At 41.0% G+C, this 21,022-nt stretch overlaps 1 protein-coding gene across 6 annotated transcripts in view; it reads right to left on the minus strand.

The window, feature by feature from the left end:
- P2RX5 (purinergic receptor P2X 5) overlaps positions 1-21,022 on the minus strand; it is a 43,250-nt gene that overhangs the window by 4,016 nt on the left and 18,212 nt on the right. For 3 of the 6 annotated variants that reach the window (XM_075263776.1, XM_075263773.1, XM_075263775.1), the window contains exons 2-9: positions 18,934-19,084; positions 18,788-18,859; positions 15,159-15,234; positions 13,334-13,433; positions 12,045-12,125; positions 7,842-7,980; positions 5,683-5,819; positions 4,654-4,747 (exon numbers count right to left, since the gene is read on the minus strand). In XM_075263776.1, the coding sequence (XP_075119877.1) occupies positions 4,654-4,747; positions 5,683-5,819; positions 7,842-7,980; positions 12,045-12,125; positions 13,334-13,433; positions 15,159-15,234; positions 18,788-18,859; positions 18,934-19,084 (850 nt within the window). Of the gene's footprint in view, positions 1-4,653; positions 4,748-5,682; positions 5,820-7,841; positions 7,981-12,044; positions 12,126-13,333; positions 13,434-15,158; positions 15,235-18,787; positions 18,860-18,933; positions 19,153-21,022 lie in introns of those variants that run through there. The other 3 variants (XM_075263774.1, XM_075263778.1, XM_075263777.1) reach the window with 2 other exon arrangements.

The raw sequence follows: 21,022 nt of genomic DNA on the forward strand, positions 1-21,022 counted from the left end.
CACTAGTGAGTGCTATACACTAGAGAGTACTATATACTAGTGAGTGCTATACACTAGAGAGTGCTATACACTAGTGAGTACTATACATTAGAGAGTACTATACACTAGAGAGTACTGTACACTAGAGAGTGCTATACACTAGTGAGTGCTATACACTAGTGAGTGCTATACACTAGTGAGTACTATACACTAGAGAGTGCTATACACTAGAGAGTGCTATACACTAGAGAGTGCTATACACTAGTGAGTACTATACATTAGAGAGTGCTATACACTAGAGAGTACTGTACACTAGAGAGTGCTATACACTAGAGAGTACTATATACTAGTGAGTGCTATACACTAGAGAGTGCTATACACTAGTGAGTACTATACATTAGAGAGTACTATACACTAGAGAGTACTGTACACTAGAGAGTGCTATACACTAGTGAGTGCTATACACTAGTGAGTGCTATACACTAGTGAGTACTATACACTAGAGAGTGCTATACACTAGAGAGTGCTATACACTAGAGAGTGCTATACACTAGTGAGTACTATACATTAGAGAGTGCTATACACTAGAGAGTACTGTACACTAGAGAGTGCTATACACTAGTGAGTACTATACACTAGTGAGTGCTATACACTAGTGAGTACTATACACTAGTGAGTGCTATACACTAGAGAGTACTATATACTAGTGAGTGCTATACACTAGAGAGTGCTATACACTAGAGAGTGCTATATACTAGTGAGTGCTATACACTAGAGAGTACTATATACTAGTGAGTGCTATACACTAGAGAGTGCTATACACTAGAGAGTACTATACACTAGAGAGTGCTATACACTAGAGAGTGCTATACACTAGTGAGTGCTATACACTAGAGAGTACTATATACTAGTGAGTGCCATACACTAGAGAGTACTATATACTAGTGAGTGCCATACACTAGAGAGTACTATATACTAGTGGGTGCTATACACTAGAGAGTACTATATACTAGTGAGTGCTATACACTAGAGAGTGCTATACACTAGAGAGTACTATACACTAGTGAGTGCTATACACTAGTGAGTGCTATACACTAGAGAGTACTATATACTAGTGAGTGCCATACACTAGAGAGTACTATATACTAGTGAGTGCTATACGTTAGAGAGTACTATATACTAGTGAGTGCTATACACTAGAGAGTGCTATACACTAGAGAGTGCTATATACTAGTGAGTGCTATACACTAGAGAGTGCTATATACTAGTGAGTGCTATAAACTAGAGAGTGCTATATACTAGTGAGTGCTATACATTAGAGAGTACTATATACTAGTGAGTGCTATACACTGAGAGTACTATATACTAGTGAGTGCTATACATTAGATAGTACTATATACTAGTGAGTGCTATACACTGAGAGTACTATATACTAGATTGTGGGGATAACGTCTATCCTTAGGGAGAGACCACCTTCTCAGGTGTGTGGAGACTTATACAGCCATAGTTGCTCCACTGCAAGGGAACATGGGAAGAATATGCAAATCTGTCTCCCAAGATATAAACAGGGAGACAGTGCCTCTGTTATGTTGCCCTCTATAGCAAGCACCCTGAACAACATGCCCGACTTCCCAGAAGTCTTTACTGCATGATGCGAGGTTATAACCAAATCAATTTCTCAGCTACGGACGGCACCGTTTCTGTTTCTTTGGACTTCATCAGCACAGCCTAGAGAGAATTGATTTGGTTTAAGTGAGAGGCTAAAAGACCAGATTGTAGCCGAGACAGAAACGGTGCCGTCCGTAGCTGAGAAACTAATTTGGTTATAACCTCGCATCATGCAGTGAAGGCTTCTGGGAAGTTGGGCATGTTGTTCAGGGTTGCTTGCTATAGAGGGCAGCATAACAGAGGCACTGTCTCCCTATTTACATCTTGGGAGACAGATTTGCATATTCTTCCCATACTATATACTAGTGAGTGCTATACACTGAGAGTACTATATACTAGTGAATTTCTTGGTTGTAGTCCCTTATTATATCATCTGTTCCATTATATAATAAGTTCCATTAACTTCCTTAGGCTACCGTACCTGCTCCAAAATCTACTATAATTCGCACCAAATTTGCCTTTGGATTTTAAAATTAACTCCATATATCTCTGGGTGAAAAAAACCCCTGCATTGTGTACATAAAATCAAGAAAATCCCAATGACTTAAATGCTAGAGTATTTTGCTGTGGATTTTCCATAATCAAATCTGCACTGAAAATCTGCCTGTGTGCATGTACCCCAATGTGGGCGCTTCAAAATGAGTTTCTAAACCAGTCAACCCCATTATGTGTTCCATTTATTATGTTTGTATCAAGAATATTATAGGGGTGTTCCCACCTTACACACAGTGGCGGATCCAGGCTTTGCGGGGCCCTGGGCAATTGACTGTGGCGGGGCCCTACTTACAAAAACCCGACAAGTTTTTTTCTGTCCGCTTGAAAAGTCGGACATCTTTAGGACAGGCACGGAGTGTAAAACAATGCACCCAATGTCAATTTAAAGGGGCTCTATCAGCAAAATTATGCTAATAGAGCCCCACATATGTGTGAATAGCCTTTAAAAAGGCTATTCAAGCACCGTAAATGTTATATTAACCCCCGGTCCCATTTTTAAATAAAAGCATAAAAACATATATGCAAATCTTACCGAACGTGTACCATGGGCGGGGATAAACGATGCGACGTCAGCTTCAGGCACACCTGCCTCTTCTGTCTTCTTGGAGCGACACCCTCTGGTCCTGTCTCTTCTGCCGGCTTCCTATTGGTCCTCTTCCGGCTTGAGGTCTTCAAATCTCGCGCCTGCGTAGTAGCACTTCCCTCCGGATCGCTACTGTGCAGGCTCACTTGCCATTTTACTTAATGGCAGTTTGCAAGTGTGCAGTACGCTCGTATAGTTCTACGGGGACTGGCAAGTGAGCCTGTGCAGTAGTGCTCCGGAGGGAAGCGCTACTACGCAGGCGTGGGATATGAAGACAAGAAAACGGAAGAAGACACGGAACCAGAGGGTGTAACTACAAGAAGACAGAAGAGGCAGGCGTGCCCGAAGATGACGTAGCATGGTGCATCCCCGCCCATGGTGCACGTTCAGGTACGATTAGCATATATGTTTTAATGCTTTTATTTAAAAATGGAACCGGGGTTTAATATAACATTTACGGTGCCTGAATAGCCTTTTTAAAGGCTATTCACGCATATGTGGGGCTCTATTAGCATAATTTTGCTGATAGAGCCCCTTTAAATGAATGCAGAATGTCATGGACACATCTAGTGTCCGCTGCTAATGTCCGTGCAAGATTTTGAACAACATTAGCAGCGGACACTGACGGTAGTGTGAACGCCCCCTAAGATACTCCATGTGCCTCATATTAATAGCAATTAACCCTATCATGTCCTTCACAATAACCACCTGTGTGCCTCACATAAGAGTTACTGATATGTGAGAGACATGGAGGTAATAATGAAGTATCTTCATGATTAGTACCCCCATATGTCTCACATATCAGTAACCCTTATGGTGAAGTACACAGGGGGTTAATGTGAGGGACATGATGGGGTTAGTTGCTATTAATATGAGGCACATGGAGTTACCAAAACTAAATGAATAACTCCAAATGCCTGACATTAATAGGCATAGTAACCCCTCTCCCCCTTCCAGCCTGTACCTGTGCGTTCTTTCTTTACTTTCACTTTGCCGAAGCTTCCTCTTCTCCCTCTAATGTGTGCAAGATGCAAGATGGCAGGGTTCATCTTCTGTATAGCGATAGGCTCCGCCTTCTGAGCTCTCCTCACCCTCTCATTGGTTGACAGAGGGCAGTCAGAGAAGTGCAAGTGCTGGGGCCCTCGGCAATTTCCCTGCCGACTGACCCGACCTGCGTTTTGTTAAGTCCGGGCCCTGCTGCGGGGCCCCGCTGGGCTCGCCCGGCCCTGGATCCGCCCCTGCTTACACATCTTCAATACAGGCTTTCATGGACCATGACCCAGCCTAGGGGGTGGCTATCAGCTGGCGTGCCCAGGCTCTCTCCATTCACAGCATTATGAGCAGGCCTTTCTGTAACTCCCATAGAAGTGAACGAAGACAGCAGACACCAGCCTCACCTTTTAGGAGTAGGGATTGGTGGACACCTTGTAGGTCCTAGGAATGTGACCTGGATCTATCAGATATTGATGGCATATTTTGTGGATATGCCACAAATATCTAAGGCAGAAGCTCCTTTTACAGAACATATAGCCATATACTTTTCAAGACTTTTCTTCAGGACAGACCACCAATGTTTGGTCAGTGGTGGACTGATTTTTGTTACCCCCACCGATTCACACAGTGAAGAGACGATGGTATGTTAGTTAACACCATGTCCTCTACTCTGTCTACACAGGTATAGAGACTCATCCATAAAGGTGGCGGTGCTTGGTATTACAACTCGGTCATATTCACCTGGATAGGACTTTCCCATGAATTTTTCCTGGATTTGACCAGTATCATTTTGGTTATAGCTTCAATTTTCAAGGGCCCAATAAGAAGTACATAGTCTGCATGTATGGTGTCTATACCATGGTAGGGTTCAGTACTGACCTCTAATAGATAGCCCTGTTATTTACATTGTCTGCATTGTTGTATATTAGACTTACCTTTCCATTCACCATGATATCAAAGCGAATACCATAAGCCTTTATCAGAGTCCTGTAATCGGATCCATTAGCATCACGGTAATACTTTGCATACCTTAAATGAGAAAGACATATAGACATTAATATCATAGCGGCGGTCAGTAGTCACTATTATACGTCTGTCTCTTTGGAGACTACATTGGAAAAAACTTTTGAACATAACAGTAAAAACCATTTATGACTAATGTGTTTATTAAAGAGTTTTCTCTGCCCAGCTGAATATGATGATATTTTGTAGCTATAGGGGGAACAGAACAGATGGCAGCTGTGAAGTTATCGGGGGTGCAAAACAGGTAGCATCCATGTAGCTATCAGGGGTGCAGAAGAGGTGTAAGGCATGAAGCTAATGGGGGTGCAGAGCAGGTGTAAGCCATGTAACTAATGGGGGGTGCAAAACAGGTATAAGCCATGTAGCTAATGGGGGTGCAGAACAGGTATAAGCCATACAGCTAATGGGGGCGCAGAACAGGTATAAGCCATGTAGCTAATGGGGGTACAAAATAGGTGTAAGCCATGTAACCAGTGGGGGCGCAGAACAGGTATAAGCCATGTAGCTAATGGGGGTACAAAATAGGTGTAAGTCATGTAGCTAATGGGGGCGCAGAATAGGTGTAAGCAATGTAGCTAATGGGGGTGCAGAACATGTATAAGAATGTAGCTAATGGGGGTACAAAATAGGTGTAAGTCATGTAGCTATTGGGCTGCAGAACATGTGCAAGCTGTATAGCTGTTGGGGTTGCAGAGATAACCTATATGGTCCCTATATATAGAGATCTCTATATGCCAAGACATAGTCACTTATTCTGCTCATTGCATAGTAGTGTGTATATATCTTATAGAGTTTTGTGTAATCACATATGGTACAAAGTAAAAAGGACTGAGTTAAGTGTTACATACATACATGTTACATGTACTATAGGACAGCATCATAAGGGCAATATCTGAATCTGTACAGTAAAATGAACTTGTAGTCTAGTTAGACATGTATACCTGAAATTGTATCCTGAGGAAACAGTTTTTTCCGTGAATTTATTATCCAATCGAGTAAATGAATATTGGGGATGGCACTCAGAGGCGTCTCTGTCAAGGTTACAGTCCCATTCTATCTGAATGCCAATGACTCCACCCTGGGAATAGAAGTATATTTCATCTTTAGGTTATAATGTTCATTTTGCTGCTACGGCAGGTGCGACTGACATGGGGACATTTTCTAAAAGCAAATTTCCTGTAGTCGATCATAGATTTTGAATTTTGAATAGAAATAATTATATACATGCATGTAGCACCTCATAGTCCCACTAGAGGGCAGCATTGATGTTAAAAATTCTACAGTATGTTAGTGATTAATCCTACTTCACACTAAGGGTTCATGTACCTGCAGATATAGATATGATTTTATTTTTATATACTAAATTATGTGCTGATTAATTATACAATATATCATGGGTTGTGTTTTTATGATTCACAGCACCAATCTTTTTCACGACTGTGTCTGGAATTGCAGGTCTGACCTATACTCGTGCATGCTATCTCTTTAAAGCTAAGGATCCATGCAAAATGCAGCGATTTTGGCTTCTGTGGAAATGCAGTGGAAAAAAAAACACTGCATATTTTTTGTAAAACACAACATGTTGATTTTAGCTGCAGAATCTTGAGCAGTTTCCCTATAGATTTAATAGGGAAAAATTACACAAAGGAAAACACAGCAAAAACATTATAGAAAAAAAATGGAGGACTACAGAGTTTAGATGGCTGGCACAGGAAAGGCTTACAATACATTTTATTACTAGCACTGCCCATTCCATTACTGGATTGACAGCAGAGTGCCCTCATTACTAATATTAGTAGTGTCAGCAATGTGTCGCCAACTATTAAGTATTCCTCATTACCAAATTACCCCCGCACCGGCGTTTGGGACTGGTGCCCTAAATGTACAGTATAATGATGACATGAACACAGAAGCTGTGACAGCCAGTCTACCATAGCGACAGCAGAGATCACAGTTTAACCCATTAGATGCTGCTGTCAACACCCTGCATCATCTAAATGATCAAAACTAAAGTATTTACAGCATCCATCTCCAATCCCTGATGGCATATATCGGAAATGAAACAAACAAGTCAAAACAGATACATGTGCCCCAAATGGTGCTATTCATAAACTAATAGATTCTCTTTAACTTTTGTTACAGTCCCTTGAAATAGAACAATATATCAATGCGCCCCAAGGGTGGATTCACACTATGTTGATCAATGTCCGTTGCTGTCACAGGATGAAAGCAATGGACATTAAGTAACAGATGCAGATGGAGCCCACTCCATCGGGTGTCTGTCTACATTCAGTCCCATGTAAAAACATGACATTAGCTTTCTTGTATCATTGTTTTTTTTTACTTTTCTAATGGAAGAAAAAGTCTTGGACTTCCATTATTAAAAAGTAAACAAGATGGAAGAAAGTGTCCATCATGTTGTGTACATTAGAGTCAATGGGAGTGGACACATATAGAGGAGTCCCATCTATGTCATGTTATGATGGATGACAGCAATAGACTGTAATAATAGTAGTGCAAATGTAGCCTAACACAGGAGGTGTGCCCCTGCTTAAAGGGATCCTATCTTTTAAACACATTTTTTCTAACTAACACGTTCGGGCCACGAGAAAATGGCCCGCCCCCAGTGCTGCAAGAGAACTCATTTACATACAGAGAAAAAAACGGAATTTCAAGCGAACGGTGGCGCGGAGAAGACAACGAAAGGTAGGAGAAGAAGTTTCCCTCTGCAGTTGTTCTGCCCCTATTATACCTATACATAAAATGTCAGCGTTTCCATAGGTATATTTGACATGTTGCGATTACCAAGTGTTTTTTATTCGCAGTATTTCTGGTGCAGATTTTTACTGCAAAGTTAGATGGGATTAGCCAGAGATTGTAAAACGCATCGTCATCTTTTTCACAACATGGGACCCCGGTCTCAAAGAGGAGCTGTTAGCTCTCCTGATATGTCTGTATTGTTAAATACTTGTATTCCCCATGATATAACAATCCTGGAGCATCTTCATCTAAATATGTGAGTATATTATAGCCTCATGTGGCCACATTAGACTCTTAGTATTATCAGTCTTCCATAAGAATATAGACTAATGTCACTTACCTCCAGTGCCATTTCCTGAAAGTTGTTTCCGGACCACGAGACAATTTTTCCCAGGTAAAAGATAGGACAGTAGTGGTTCTCTTTACTATATCGACACGTCTTAAGAAATGAATCATCGTCTGTGTTCAGAATGTTGGTTCTATAAGAGAGAATGTAATACATACATGGTGAAATATATTTATACAGTATATATATATATATATATATATATATATATATATATATAGATATATATATATGATGTTCTTCTCTTTTTAGTTTTTGTTTTATTGCAGAATCTTAATATGAATGGCCTGCTATGTAATATAATGGTGGCTCATTCTCATTCTGACTCATAGATGGAATCCAGAACAAAGGACCCCCCTCTCCTTGAGGTTCATACATTTAATAGGGTCTATGGTTAAGGGGTCATCTTATCTTTAAAAGAAAGCTAACTGTAACCAACATGAGACGGTTTAGTTCATGGTACTTATACTTTGTTTTTAGAGAAAATTGTCAGGATATTTTTGATAACCTCTCCGCAGGCAGCATGCAGTATTGTTAGGCTGGGGTGCCATGGGATTGACTGTGATTTGCCAGCGGCGGAGATGCCATGGGAAAAATCGCAGCATTCTACAGTAAAATCAAAGTGGATAGGATTCTAGTGAACGCCATGCCCACTTTGCAGTAAAAACTGCAGTGTGGACACACTGCAATTTCGGCGCGGTTTTGGAAATCGCAGCATGTCAATTATACCTAAAGAAATGCTGGTGGTTTCCCCATAGGTATTATTGTAACAGAAAGTCCGCAGAGGAAAACTACGCAAACTTTCTGTCTAAAATGCTGCGGGAAGAACTGCGATGTGTTGCCTATGTAGTTTTTCTTGCAGCGCTTTTTTGCTGCGGGACGTCCCGTGGGGCCTCAGTTTTAGGCTAAGGACCCATGGGCCGTATCCGCAGCACTAAAGCGCTGCGGGAAGAACCGCTGCGTGAACGCATTGCGGTTCTTTCCACAGCGCTTTTAATAGAAAGATCACAGAGTTTTCCTCTGGGGACTTTCTCTTAACATTATATCTACGGGAAAGCCACCGGCGTTTCCATAGATATAATTGACTGCTGATTGATTGAATTGATTGCTGAGATTTGCAAAGCCTCAACGGTTTTGCAAATTGCAGCGTGTCCACACTGCGTTTTTTTCCGCAAAGTGGACATGGGATTCGCATGAATCCCATCCCCTTTGCTTGCACTGTAAAACGCCGCGATTTTTCCCACAGCGTTTCCGCCGTGGGCAAATCGCGGCGTTTACGTCCCGTGGGGCCCTGGCCTTAGACACGCTTCATGCAGCAGGGTTTTTTTCTGCAGTGAGCTTGTGTAGGTTATAAGAGCTCATAGGCTAAGGCCACACTGGGCGGAAAAGCAGCAAAAAAAATGCAACAACGCAGAGAAAACGCTGCTTTTTCTGTCGCGGTAACAACTACACATGTACATGCGGTTTTCATTGTGTTTTTCAGTTTTGTGCTGCGGAAATTCATATGAGTTTTCTGTTGAGTTTTTCATCGTGTTTTTGCTCGAGTTAAACCTTAGCCTCAACCAAGCAAAACAGTGAATTTTGTCTACGGATTTTGATGCTTTTCTGTGAAGTTTCCGCAACACATTTATCATGTTGCGTTTTTCACACTCTCCATAGAAATCTATGGAGGAGAAACTCAGCGTTTCCGCAACTATAATTGACATGCTGCGTTTTTCAAAAACTCAATTGTTTTTGAAAAATGCAGCTTTTCCGCATCGTTTTTTTCCGCAGTGTGGGTCTAGGATTAGACAAAATTGCATTCACTATGCTGGTACTGCGTTTTTTTCTGCTGCGTTTCCACAATGCCCAAAAACGCTGCGTATCTGCCCAGTGGGGCCTTAGCCATAGTCAGGTTTGGACTGGGTAACTTGCTGCTTGTATCGAATGGCTTTACCAGCCCAAATCTGGTTCAGCTGAACTGAAGTGGCACACTGTGTTCACCTGAACTGCATTTGGGCTAGTAAATCTGCAGGATATACAAATTAAGTTTCACAGCCCAAGCTCAGCCTTGTAACATAGCTCTAAGGCCCTTTGCAGAAGATGGTGGAGTTGCCGGAAATAGGAGCCACAGAAGCACGGCTGCAAAATGACAGGAATAGGACCTGTCCTGAGTTTTGTGGCCTGGACTGTCAGCCCGTGCACAGAACCGTGCAATACATGGTCGTCTGTGTGGGCCAATAGAAATGAATGGGTCAGTGTCCTATCCGGGAAAAACCTGGATAGCACACTGAACTCACCTCCAGTCTTCTGCAAGGGACCTAAGGTTGAAGCCCTACATTGCGAAAACACATAATTTTTACCCGCAAAGTGTATGAGATTCTGGCTAATCATATCCTTACATTGCAGAAAAAGACACTGCTGAAAATTTTTGCATTTTTGAAAATCGCAGCATGCCAGTTATACTTGTCAACTGATATATATAGTTATATAAGGGCAGAAAGGTAAACTCTGCAATAATGCATTTGCATCCGCTGTGTTTTTTCCGCAGCGTTGTATTGATAAAATGTGAAATCCTCCACCCACCAGTTGCTGATTGACAGCTTTCTCCCTTAACACATACCACCAATAGAAAACCAATTATACTGTAGGATTTTGCAATACAATTGTTTTTCTAAACCAACAAGCACAGTAAGATCTCTATGGCTCTGGCTCCTACACCGCAGACACGAGCCAGAGCAGGATACTGTATAGTTCACTGCACACACAGCTTGGCAGGTCTGTGCTGTGGGATAACAGCAAAATAAAATATAAAAAAACACAATTATATTGCAAAGTCCTAATCTGCAAAGTGTACCTTCGGTTTCACTACAAACACTGTTGTAGGAGGTTTTTAGGATTAAAGTATTAATGAACCACCTTTAGGATAGGTTGTCAATATCAGACCTGTGAATAGACCACAGTGTTCACATGAGCTCTGCTATCTTTTTACTACATACCAAGCACAGCGTATTGATGCTCAGTCTCATTCACTTGAATAGGACTGAAGCCTAGTTCACATCTTCTTTGGTAATATGTTCAGGGGAGTCTGCATGCGGACCGACCCAGCCCCCCCCCCCCCCCCCCCCGAACAGACTACTGAATGCATTGGCAAGCGGTGTGCAGTAAGAGCACATGGACCCCATAAACTATAACGGGTCTGTGTGCTTTCCACAAGGTCTCCGCACGGAACATGTGGTTAGAAAAGTAGTTCACGATCTACTTTCCTCTCCACATGACTCGTGCAGAGACCGCGTGGAAAGCACACGGATCCCGTTTCAGTCTATGGGGTTCGTGTGCTCTCACTGTACACTGCTTTGCAATGCGTTCAGTAGTCCGTTCGGGGGGTCGGAGGTAAGTATGATGGGGTGAAGTGGTAAGGACATTCCATTTCTGGAAAAAGGGAAATGGAACATCACCGGTAATCATAAAATGTCCCTGTGGCGGTCATATGGATAAATATATATTTTCGATAAATTATGTAATTTAGAAAGTAGGCGGGAGGAGCGTGTTTTGGATTAGGGTAGGAATTAGCTTTCATCCCGGACAACCCCTTTAATAATATCACAGTATTCAGGAAAGCCATAGGCTCCACTTAGTGGTGACAACAGGTTGTGAATACCCTGTCCCTATGGAGAGTGCATTACCTAGACTGGACTACTTACAACATACAACATATAAAACAACTAATACAATCAAATATCATAGTACTGAACATGCAGATAATGCATTTTGTTAACTGTTAAACCTCGTGCACACGACCGAATGTTTCCTTTGCAGTGGATTGTAGTTGGATGACTTTGGATGACTCTTGGAGTGATATCCGAGAGCCATCAGACTGCGTTCAATGATGCATTCATGTGGGGGCTTTTCATCCATGTATTGCTAGGAATCCCAGACCTGGCACATTGTTGAGGCCAGTAAATATGACTAACACACAGGCCGAGTTTCAAGGCTGATACTTGGTCGTGTGAATGCGGGGTTAGTGTCGCTCTGTATGAATATATTATTAGCTGTTTTTGTTCACTCCTTGTATATAAAGTAGATAATTCCAGCTCATGTTTCATCATAATTCATTCACAAATGGAACAGGAACCATTCTACTGTCATTTCTCTATAACAATGCACAATAAAATATAGCAAATAAGCCGACACTAACTGACACTAACTGACACTTACTTTGAAAACTTGAACTTTGGAAAGCGTATGGAGTTTTTAATATAGACTGTGAAGTTCTCAGCTTTTCCCAGCACTGGTATTCTAAGAATAAAGAGAAAGAACATATTAGTACATGTAAATCAGCAAAATAGTCTAATAATACAAACATATCTACAAAACCATTCAATGCATTGAATATATCCCTTGTGTGTTAGAAGGAAAGCCCCAAAATCTGATGAACATCAGAAAGAACTGCAATACTGGTGCTTGTTCTCGCTACACTTCCAAGGTTTGGGGCATAATTTTACCTAAAATGTAATTTATTTGTCATGTGATGTCTATGGACTCCTATCATTTATACTTCTACTGTATATGTCTATGCCAGACTGCAAGGAATTCTGTAAATCTGCAGTCACATATCCCTAGATTAGAACTCATGGATTGAGTTTTAAATATTCATGTGCTAGAAGATTAATAAAGAGCAAGATATATCAAGTCATTTCACCTTTGGTTGCAAAAAATGTTAGAACCTGTTTCAACAAGATGCTATGTATACAGTATATGTAGTTCATTGCTTTAGCCAATTATTCCAAAGGAGCCTCCAAGGACAGATTTTCCTAGAGAGATGAATCCCTTAGGGTGCATTCACAGGGTGCGGACCCCGCGTCAAAATCAGCGCTGAAAAGAAAAAGACTCGCATTGACTTCAATGGGTTCTGTTTTTTGCGCGGAATCCATTGAAATCAATGGGAAAAAATCCTCTCATTGATTTCAATGGGTTCCGCATGGAAAACAGAACCCATTGAAGTCAATGGGAGTCTTTTTTTTCAGTGCTGATTCTGACACGGGGCCCGCACCAGAATCAGCGCCAACTTCCTCCGTGTGAATGCACCCGTAGGTGGGAAGACTAACCCTAGAGTCATATGATCATGGTAGAAATCGGCTGTGAAAAATGGATATTTTTCACAGCTGTATCGCAGGGCTCCAAGGCATCAATATGCAGTCTCTCATATGATCTCTCATATATATGGTCTCTAATGTAAGACTTTTACCATAATTGATACATATTAGACTACGTTCACATCTACAGCAAGCTAAGCTATTTTGTTTAGTAAAATAACAGACACTACAAGGAAACCTGATGAACCTTATTATGGTCAGTGGTATCCATTGGGTGCTGTTATGTGCATCATGTTATAGATCCAAACAGAACCGAAAAGTAGATTTAAAAAAAAAAAGAAAAAAAGAAAAAAAAAGAAAAGTAGAAAAAGCAGCGGATTAAAATCTTAACTTAATCTAAGAGGATCTTACTGTGGCTTTTGCCTCTTCTCTAGTGGACACCAAGCAAATATTTCACACATTCCTGTCGTGTTTACTGCACCCGACTTCAAGCAACGTCCAGTCTTGACCCCTAAAATGACAATTTTGTCTACTGTAAGGGAGCGTTCACACTACCGTTGGTGTCCGACAGGTAGTGTCCGCTCCTAGCGTCCGCTCAAAATCTGTCACGGACACTAGGAGCGGACACTAGCTGTGTCCGTGACACCTGTCATTTATTTCAATGGGCATCGGGTGCGTTCTTTTGCACTCCGTGCCCGTCCTTTCCTGTCCGCAAGTGAAGATGTCCGACTTCTCAAGCGGACAGAAAAACCCTGCATGCAGGGTTCCTCTGTCCGCTTGAGAAGTCGGACATCTTCACTTGCGGACAGGAAAGGACGGGCACGGAGTGCAAAAGAACGCACGATGCCCATTGAAATAAATGACAGGTGTCACGGACACAGCTAGTGTCCGTGACAGATTTTGAGCGGACACTAGGAGCGGACACTACATGTCGGACACCGACGGTAGTGTGAACGCCCCCTAACACTTGATAATAGGTCTACAGCAAAAATTCCTAAAATAGAATTTGCAAATTAAATTTTTTTAAAATAAATTTATAAATTCTGCATTTTTATGTTGTAGGTAAATATGTGATAATTGACCCAAATATCCCAGATAGTTTGGGATAGTGAAAATAGAACTGGAAGTGAAATTATTATACTCTGGTGTCTCTTCAGAGGTGAAAAAAATAAAAAACATTTATACTCACCCTACCTCACCACTTCTGGCCTCCTGGTGGCATCAAGAATTCTCTCTCTGCCTCCTAGGTGATGTCTGGTGCTCTCCTTGGTGATGTCATACAGCAGGATCACTGCTGAGGCCTATGAGTGGTCACATCGGCACACCAAGCATCATGATGTCATAGCACTTGGCCTGCTCATGTCACCACTGAGGCCCAATCACAGACCTCAGCAGTGATCCTGGGTGTGTGACATCACAGGAGAACACCAGACGTCATCTAGGAGGTGGAGATGCTGGATGCCGGAGGGAAGCCCAAAAGTGGTGAGGGAAGGAGAGTATAAATGGCAGGCCCCACCTGTTATACTCTAGGGTTTGAAGAGACCAAAGAGTACAATAATTTTGCTATTGGATCTATCCAAACTTGTTTGACCCAAAACAAATCAGGGACCTGTGCCACCCGAAACAAAATGGATCTTAGGAGTTTCGCCCAACTCTAGTGTTAATCAGAGTCATAACTTAAAGCTCCTTAGCCCTCAAAAATGGGGCCTCTGCCGACCTTGTACTATTTAGAGCAGTGGTATATTTTATATGGCAGAGGGCCTGGTAATGACTACTACCTCTGCACCCTCTATAGCTCTATACGTCCATGGTGGTAATAGCTGAGCAGAAGACAAATTATATCCTAGCATGGCTTCTGAATTTATATTTCATGTATCAGGTGCAGAATAAAATATTATTTATTAGAGATATATCATAAAACAAGTCATAAAAATAAAGTTTAAAAGTCGGGACGATTATTTTATGATTTTATAGGTTGATCCATTTGGTAAATATTTCCCTAAATTCTCCACTTTCCTGCTGGTCTGAGTTATATTCACACTAAATGGTTCGGCGATGGGATTTCTGGATGGCTTCTCTTCTCTTGTACTTTATTTTGTCACATTATCTGCTTTTCTGTTCAATTAATGAAGACAATCTCCTCTAAGTATTTATGGCTCTTCTACTCTTGGTAAAGTAATTTGTGCAATGAACAAGAGACGCTGCCAGTACATTAGTAAATGTGATGACGTGATACCATTGCCAGCGATGACTGGTTCACCCTCTGGGCAGTCGCTGTTCTTGGTGCACACTGCATCAGGGATTCCAAAACTCTGCAGGAAAAAATAGAAAAATATATTTTTATGGATATTTTTGAGATGAAGTCGCAGCAGCTCTGTACCATTTGTCAGGTTAGGACACATGAAGATATCCTGGTTTAGAAGTAAACCTTCTTGGGGAGAATACTGTTGTGACATGGCATCTGATAATCACAACAGATAGTACAAAATTCTATTGGTGCTGTTTTTTGGTCTCGTTCACGTTAGATATTGAGTTATAGTACAGTTATGTTTCTCAGCGCTAATACTAATAAACCTAATTTATATAAGGTTAAACAACAAGCTGTGGCCTATGGCCCCATCCAGTGACATCCCCTGACATAAATTTTGACAGGTTTCAATTTGCGGTGACCAAGGTTACTCTGGTGGATGCAGCCATGTCCCGGATTCACCAAACAGCTCATTTGCAGTCAGATTCTTGGCAGCAATAATGCAAAATAAAGATATTCTCACAATGTTGCTAACCAACCCCCTACAAAAGCATAGAAGTGATTTTGGTGATGATAGACTCCCTTTACTATTACCTACCCTATGAGTGCCACTTGTAATACTAGTAGTCCAGATTGTGACTGATACATGTGTAGTTACATATGTGCATACCATGATGAATTTTGTTTGCATGCTGAATCAAAGTAATACACAATCAGAATAATTAGCCATGGGTGTACCGATCACAGAAATGGCCATTGCACCTGCTATGGGGTGCTGGAGAGGGGAGGTCTAGCCCTAGTTGGTCCCTTACCTCTTACTGTGCAGGATCCCCCATTCCAGGAAAACTACATTGTTGGAAAACATGGAGCTGTGGAATTGAGCCAAGAGTCATGGAAGCTGCATGGAAGGGTAAGCAAAAACCTATGTAGCAAAGCCTAACAACATAACTGGGGCTCATTTTAGCCCTTTCTATATCTACTACACAGATGCTACCGAACATATGGCAATTCAAGTGGTATTCCAATTTTAGGCTTTTACGATATATACATGTAGTGCACCATAACTTCCTCAGCTGTAAGTGTCACATCTGTGTCCATCATCTATAAGGATAATGTTTTTCAGCTAAGGAGTGAGGTATGCTTTACATACAGTCCTATGAAAAAGTTTGGGCACCCCTATTAATCTTAATCATTTTTAGTTCTAAATATTTTGGTGTTTATAACAGCCATTTCAGTTTGATATATCTAATAACTGATGGACACAGTAATATTTCAGGATTGAAATGAGGTTTATTGTACTAACAGAAAATGTGCAATATGCATTAAACCAAAATTTGACCGGTGCAAAAGTATGGGCACCTCAACAGAAAAGTGACATTAATATTTAGTAGATCCTCCTTTTGCAAAGATAACAGCCTCTAGTCGCTTCCTGTAGCTTTTAATCAGTTCCTGGATCCTGGATAAAGGTATTTTGGACAAACAATTCAAGTTCAGTTAAGTTAGATGGTCGCCGAGCATGGACAGCCCGCTTCAAATCATCCCACAGATGTTCAATGATATTCAGGTCTGGGGACTGGGATGGCCATTCCAGAACATTGTAATTGTTCCTCTGCATGAATGCCTGAGGATTTGGAGCGGTGTTTTGGATCATTGTCTTGCTGAAATATCCATCCCCGGCGTAACTTCAACTTCGTCACTGATTCTTGAACATTATTCTCAAGAATCTGCTGATACTGAGTGGAATCCATGCGACTCTCAACTTTAACAAGATTCCCGATGCCGGCATTGGCCACACAGCCCCAAAGCATGATGGAACCTCCACCAAATTTTACAGTGGGTAGCATGTGTTTTTCTTGGAATGCTGTTTCTTTTTGGACGCCATGCATAACGCCTTTTTTTATAACCAAACAACTCAATTTTTGTTTCCAAAATGAAGCTGCCTTGTCCAAATGTGCTTTTTCATACCTCAGGCAACTCTATTTGTGGTGTACGTGCAGAAACGGCTTCTTTCTCATCACTCTCCCATACAGCTTCTATTTGTGCAAAGTGCGCTGTATAGTTGACCGATGCACAGTGACACCATCTGCAGCAAGATGATGCTGCAGCTCTTTGGAGGTGGTCTGTGGATTGTCCTTGACTGTTCTCACCATTCTTCTTCTCTGCCTTTCTGATATTTTTCTTGGCCTGCCACTTCTGGGCTTAACAAGAACTGTCCCTGTGGTCTTCCATTTCCTTACTATGTTCCTCACAGTGGAAACTGACAGGTTAAATCTCTGAGACAACTTTTTGTATCCTTCCCCTGAACAACTATGTTGAACAATCTTTGTTTTCAGATCATTTGAGAGTTGTTTTGAGTAGCCCATGATGCCACTCTTCAGAGGAGATTCAAATAGGAGATCAACTTGCAATTGGCCACCTTAAATACCTTTTCTTATGATTGGATACATCTGGCTATGAAGTTCAAAGCTCACTGAGGTTACAAAACCAATTTTGTGCTTCAGTAAGTCAGTAAAAAGTAGTTAGGGGAATTCAAATCAATAAAATGATAAGGGTGCCCATACTTTTGCACCGGTCAAATTTTGGTTTAATGCATATTGCACATTTTCTGTTAGTACAATAAACCTCATTTCAATCCTGAAATATTACTGTGTCCATCAGTTATTAGATATATCAAACTGAAATGGCTGTTGCAAACACCAAAATATTTAGAACAAAAAATGATTAAGATTAATAGGGGTGCCCAAACTTTTTCATAGGACTGTATGTAAAATTTCATCTCTTAAAAGCATGGGGAAATGGTTGAAACATTATTTGTCAGTGCCTGGCATTCAGCTGAACATATCGTTTCTATTTGGCCGGGTATAGTAGATGTTATATTATATATCAAAATTTCTCTTTGGGAATATGAAGAATTTCATGGCATGAAACTAGGACTGAACTATAAGATATTTGTCAGCTTAAAAGCTTACTGGAAATTGTATCCAGCTTGGAGTTTCAAATACATATTTGAAATATATGGTATACAGGCAGGTCCCAGAAGAAACATCTCATAAACATCTCTGGTTTTCATCAAAGGTGTGTTATCACTCTTTCTGAAGGATAGGGGATAGGTTTCGGAAATGGGAATTTGAGCTTGGGTGCTCCATTCTTATTAACAGTAGGGAGCCCCATTTTTGTCTCCCATTGGGTTCCCAATGGTCAATCCTCAGCATTTAGGTTGGGGAGAGGGTTACTTCAAAACACTTTTATCTTGGGTAGTATAAAAATTAGAATGGTAGTTTTGGTTTAATTTGATACCTGTATACTTACCATAAATATCATCAACTGAAAGCACAGTTGGGATTGGTATATTTATATGTAGCTGCAGCTACTCCCAATCCCAACTCTGTTTCCAGCTGATGATATCTCTGGAAGTAACACAGGTAGAATGTGATCTGATTAACCCCTGAATAATGGGCTTGTGGGAGCCCGGGTGGCACACGGACCATGTAATCCATACATGTGCCATCCAAACTGTTCAACATATACACACAAACTTCTAGATATCACTTTTCACTGGTACATGCAGATTATGGAAGTTGACATTTAGTTACCTATTCCAGTTTTATTTTTCTTACCTCACGACATTTTTCTTGTCTCTGATTAGGAGTGACGATTAAATTGGTTACTACAAAAAACACATTCTCACCCTGAAAAAGGAAATAAAAAAATGTGTTTTGGGTTTTTTAATTTGCATACTTTATAGAATAAAAATTACACCAACCTGAGGAGGTATGACATAATCCACCACGTCCCATAGTCTTGGCCCAAGTTCAGTGGTGTTTGTATAGGCGACTCCTTTTAACTTTGTTATGACAGAGCTTTGTATGGATGTGTCTATATCTTGATAACCTTTTTTAACCACAAACACCCACCTGTCCGATCAAAGAAGAATACATGATTGAGCCTTGACTAGGAAACAGCAGAGTATAGTGCGACACATCTGTATCCATTCTATAGCTGGATGGGGGGGCAGGACAGCATTTAGGGGACACTATGATGTCAAGGCAAAAATTAGTGCATGCCACAGTATAGTGATGTCACAGTCGAGAAATACTGCTCGTATAGATGTCACATAATAGGGGGAAAAAACACAGTGATGTCATGGTTAAAAACTAAGAACTACACTACCGTTCAAAAGTTTAGGTCACTTAGAAATGTCCTTATTTTTGAAAGAAAAGCAGAGTTTTTTCAATAAAGATAACATTAAATGAATCAGAAATACACTCTATACATTGTTAATATGGTAAATGACTATTCTAGCTGCAAACATCTGGTTTTTAATATATACATAGGTGTATAGAGGCCCATTTCCAGCAACCATCACTCCAGTATTCTAATGGTACATTGTGTTTGCTAACTGTGTAAGAAGGCTAATGGATGTTTAGAAAACCCTTGTGTAAGTATGTTAGCACAGCTGAGAACAGTTTTGCTGGTTAGAGAAGCTATAAAACTGACCTTCCTTTGAGCTAGTTGAGAATCTGGAGCATTACATTTGTCGGTTCGATTAAACTCTCAAATTGGCCAGAAAAAGAGAATGTTCATGTGAAACTCGACTGTCTATTCTTGTTCTTAGAAATGAAGGCTATTCCATGTGAGAAATTGCCAAGAAACTGAAGATTTCCTACAACGGTGTGTACTACTCCCTTCATAGGACAGCACAAATAGGCCCTAACCAGAGTAGAAAGAGAAGTGAGAGGCCCCGCTGCACAACTGAGCAACAAGACAAGTACATTAGAGTCTGTAGTTTGAGAAATCTATGCCTCACAGGTCCTCAACTGGCAGCTTCATTAAATAGTATCCGCAAAACGCCATTGTCAATGTCTACAGTGAAGAGGTGACTCCGGGATGTTGGCCTTAAGGGAAGAGTGGCAAAGAAAAAGCCATATCTGAGACTATATAATAAAAAGAAAAAGATTAATATGGACAAAAGAACACAGACATTGGACAGAGGAAGATTGGGAAAAAGTGTTATGAACAGACGAATCGAAGTTTGAGGTGTTTGGATCACGCAGAAGAACATTTGTGAGATGCAGATCAACTGAAAAGATGCTTGAATACCCCATGACGCCATCTGTCAAGCATGGTGGAGGTAATGTGATGGTCTGGGGTTGCTTTGGTGCTGGTAAAGTGGGAGGTTTGTACAAGGTAAAAGGGATTTTGAATAAGGAAGGCTATCACTCCATTTTGCAACGCCATGCCATACCCTGTGGACAGCGCTTGATTGGAGGCAATTTCACCCTACAGCAGGACAATGACCCAAAGCCACCTCCAAATTATACAAGAACTATTTAGGGAAGAAGCGGCAGCTGGTATTGTATCTGTAATGGAGTGGCCAGTTCAGTCACCAGATCTCAACCCCATTGAGCTGTTGTGGGAGCAGCTTGACCGTATGGTACGCAAAAAGTGCCCATCGAGCCAATCCAACTTGTGAGGGGCTTCTGGAAGCATGGGGGGAAATTCCTCCAAATTACCTCAGCACAGCTAGAATACCAAAGGTCTGCAAGTCTGGAATTGCTGCAAATGGAGCATTCTCTGAAGGAGAAATTTATTATTTTTTTAAAAAATCATTATTTCTAACCTTGTCAATGTCTTGACTATATTTTCTATTCATTTTGCAATGCATTTGATAAATACAAGTGTGAGTTTTCATGGAAAACATAAAATTGTCTGAGTGACCCCAAACTTTTGAACGGTAGTGTATGGTGATGTCATAGCTAAACCCTGAGAACCACAGTAATGTAACAGTTAAATAATAAGAACCACAGTCATATTACAGCTAGATGCTAAAAACTATAGTAACAGGAGATGAG

This window comes from Leptodactylus fuscus, chromosome 2, assembly GCF_031893055.1.
Source record: "Leptodactylus fuscus isolate aLepFus1 chromosome 2, aLepFus1.hap2, whole genome shotgun sequence".
Taxonomy (NCBI): Eukaryota; Metazoa; Chordata; class Amphibia; order Anura; family Leptodactylidae; genus Leptodactylus; species Leptodactylus fuscus.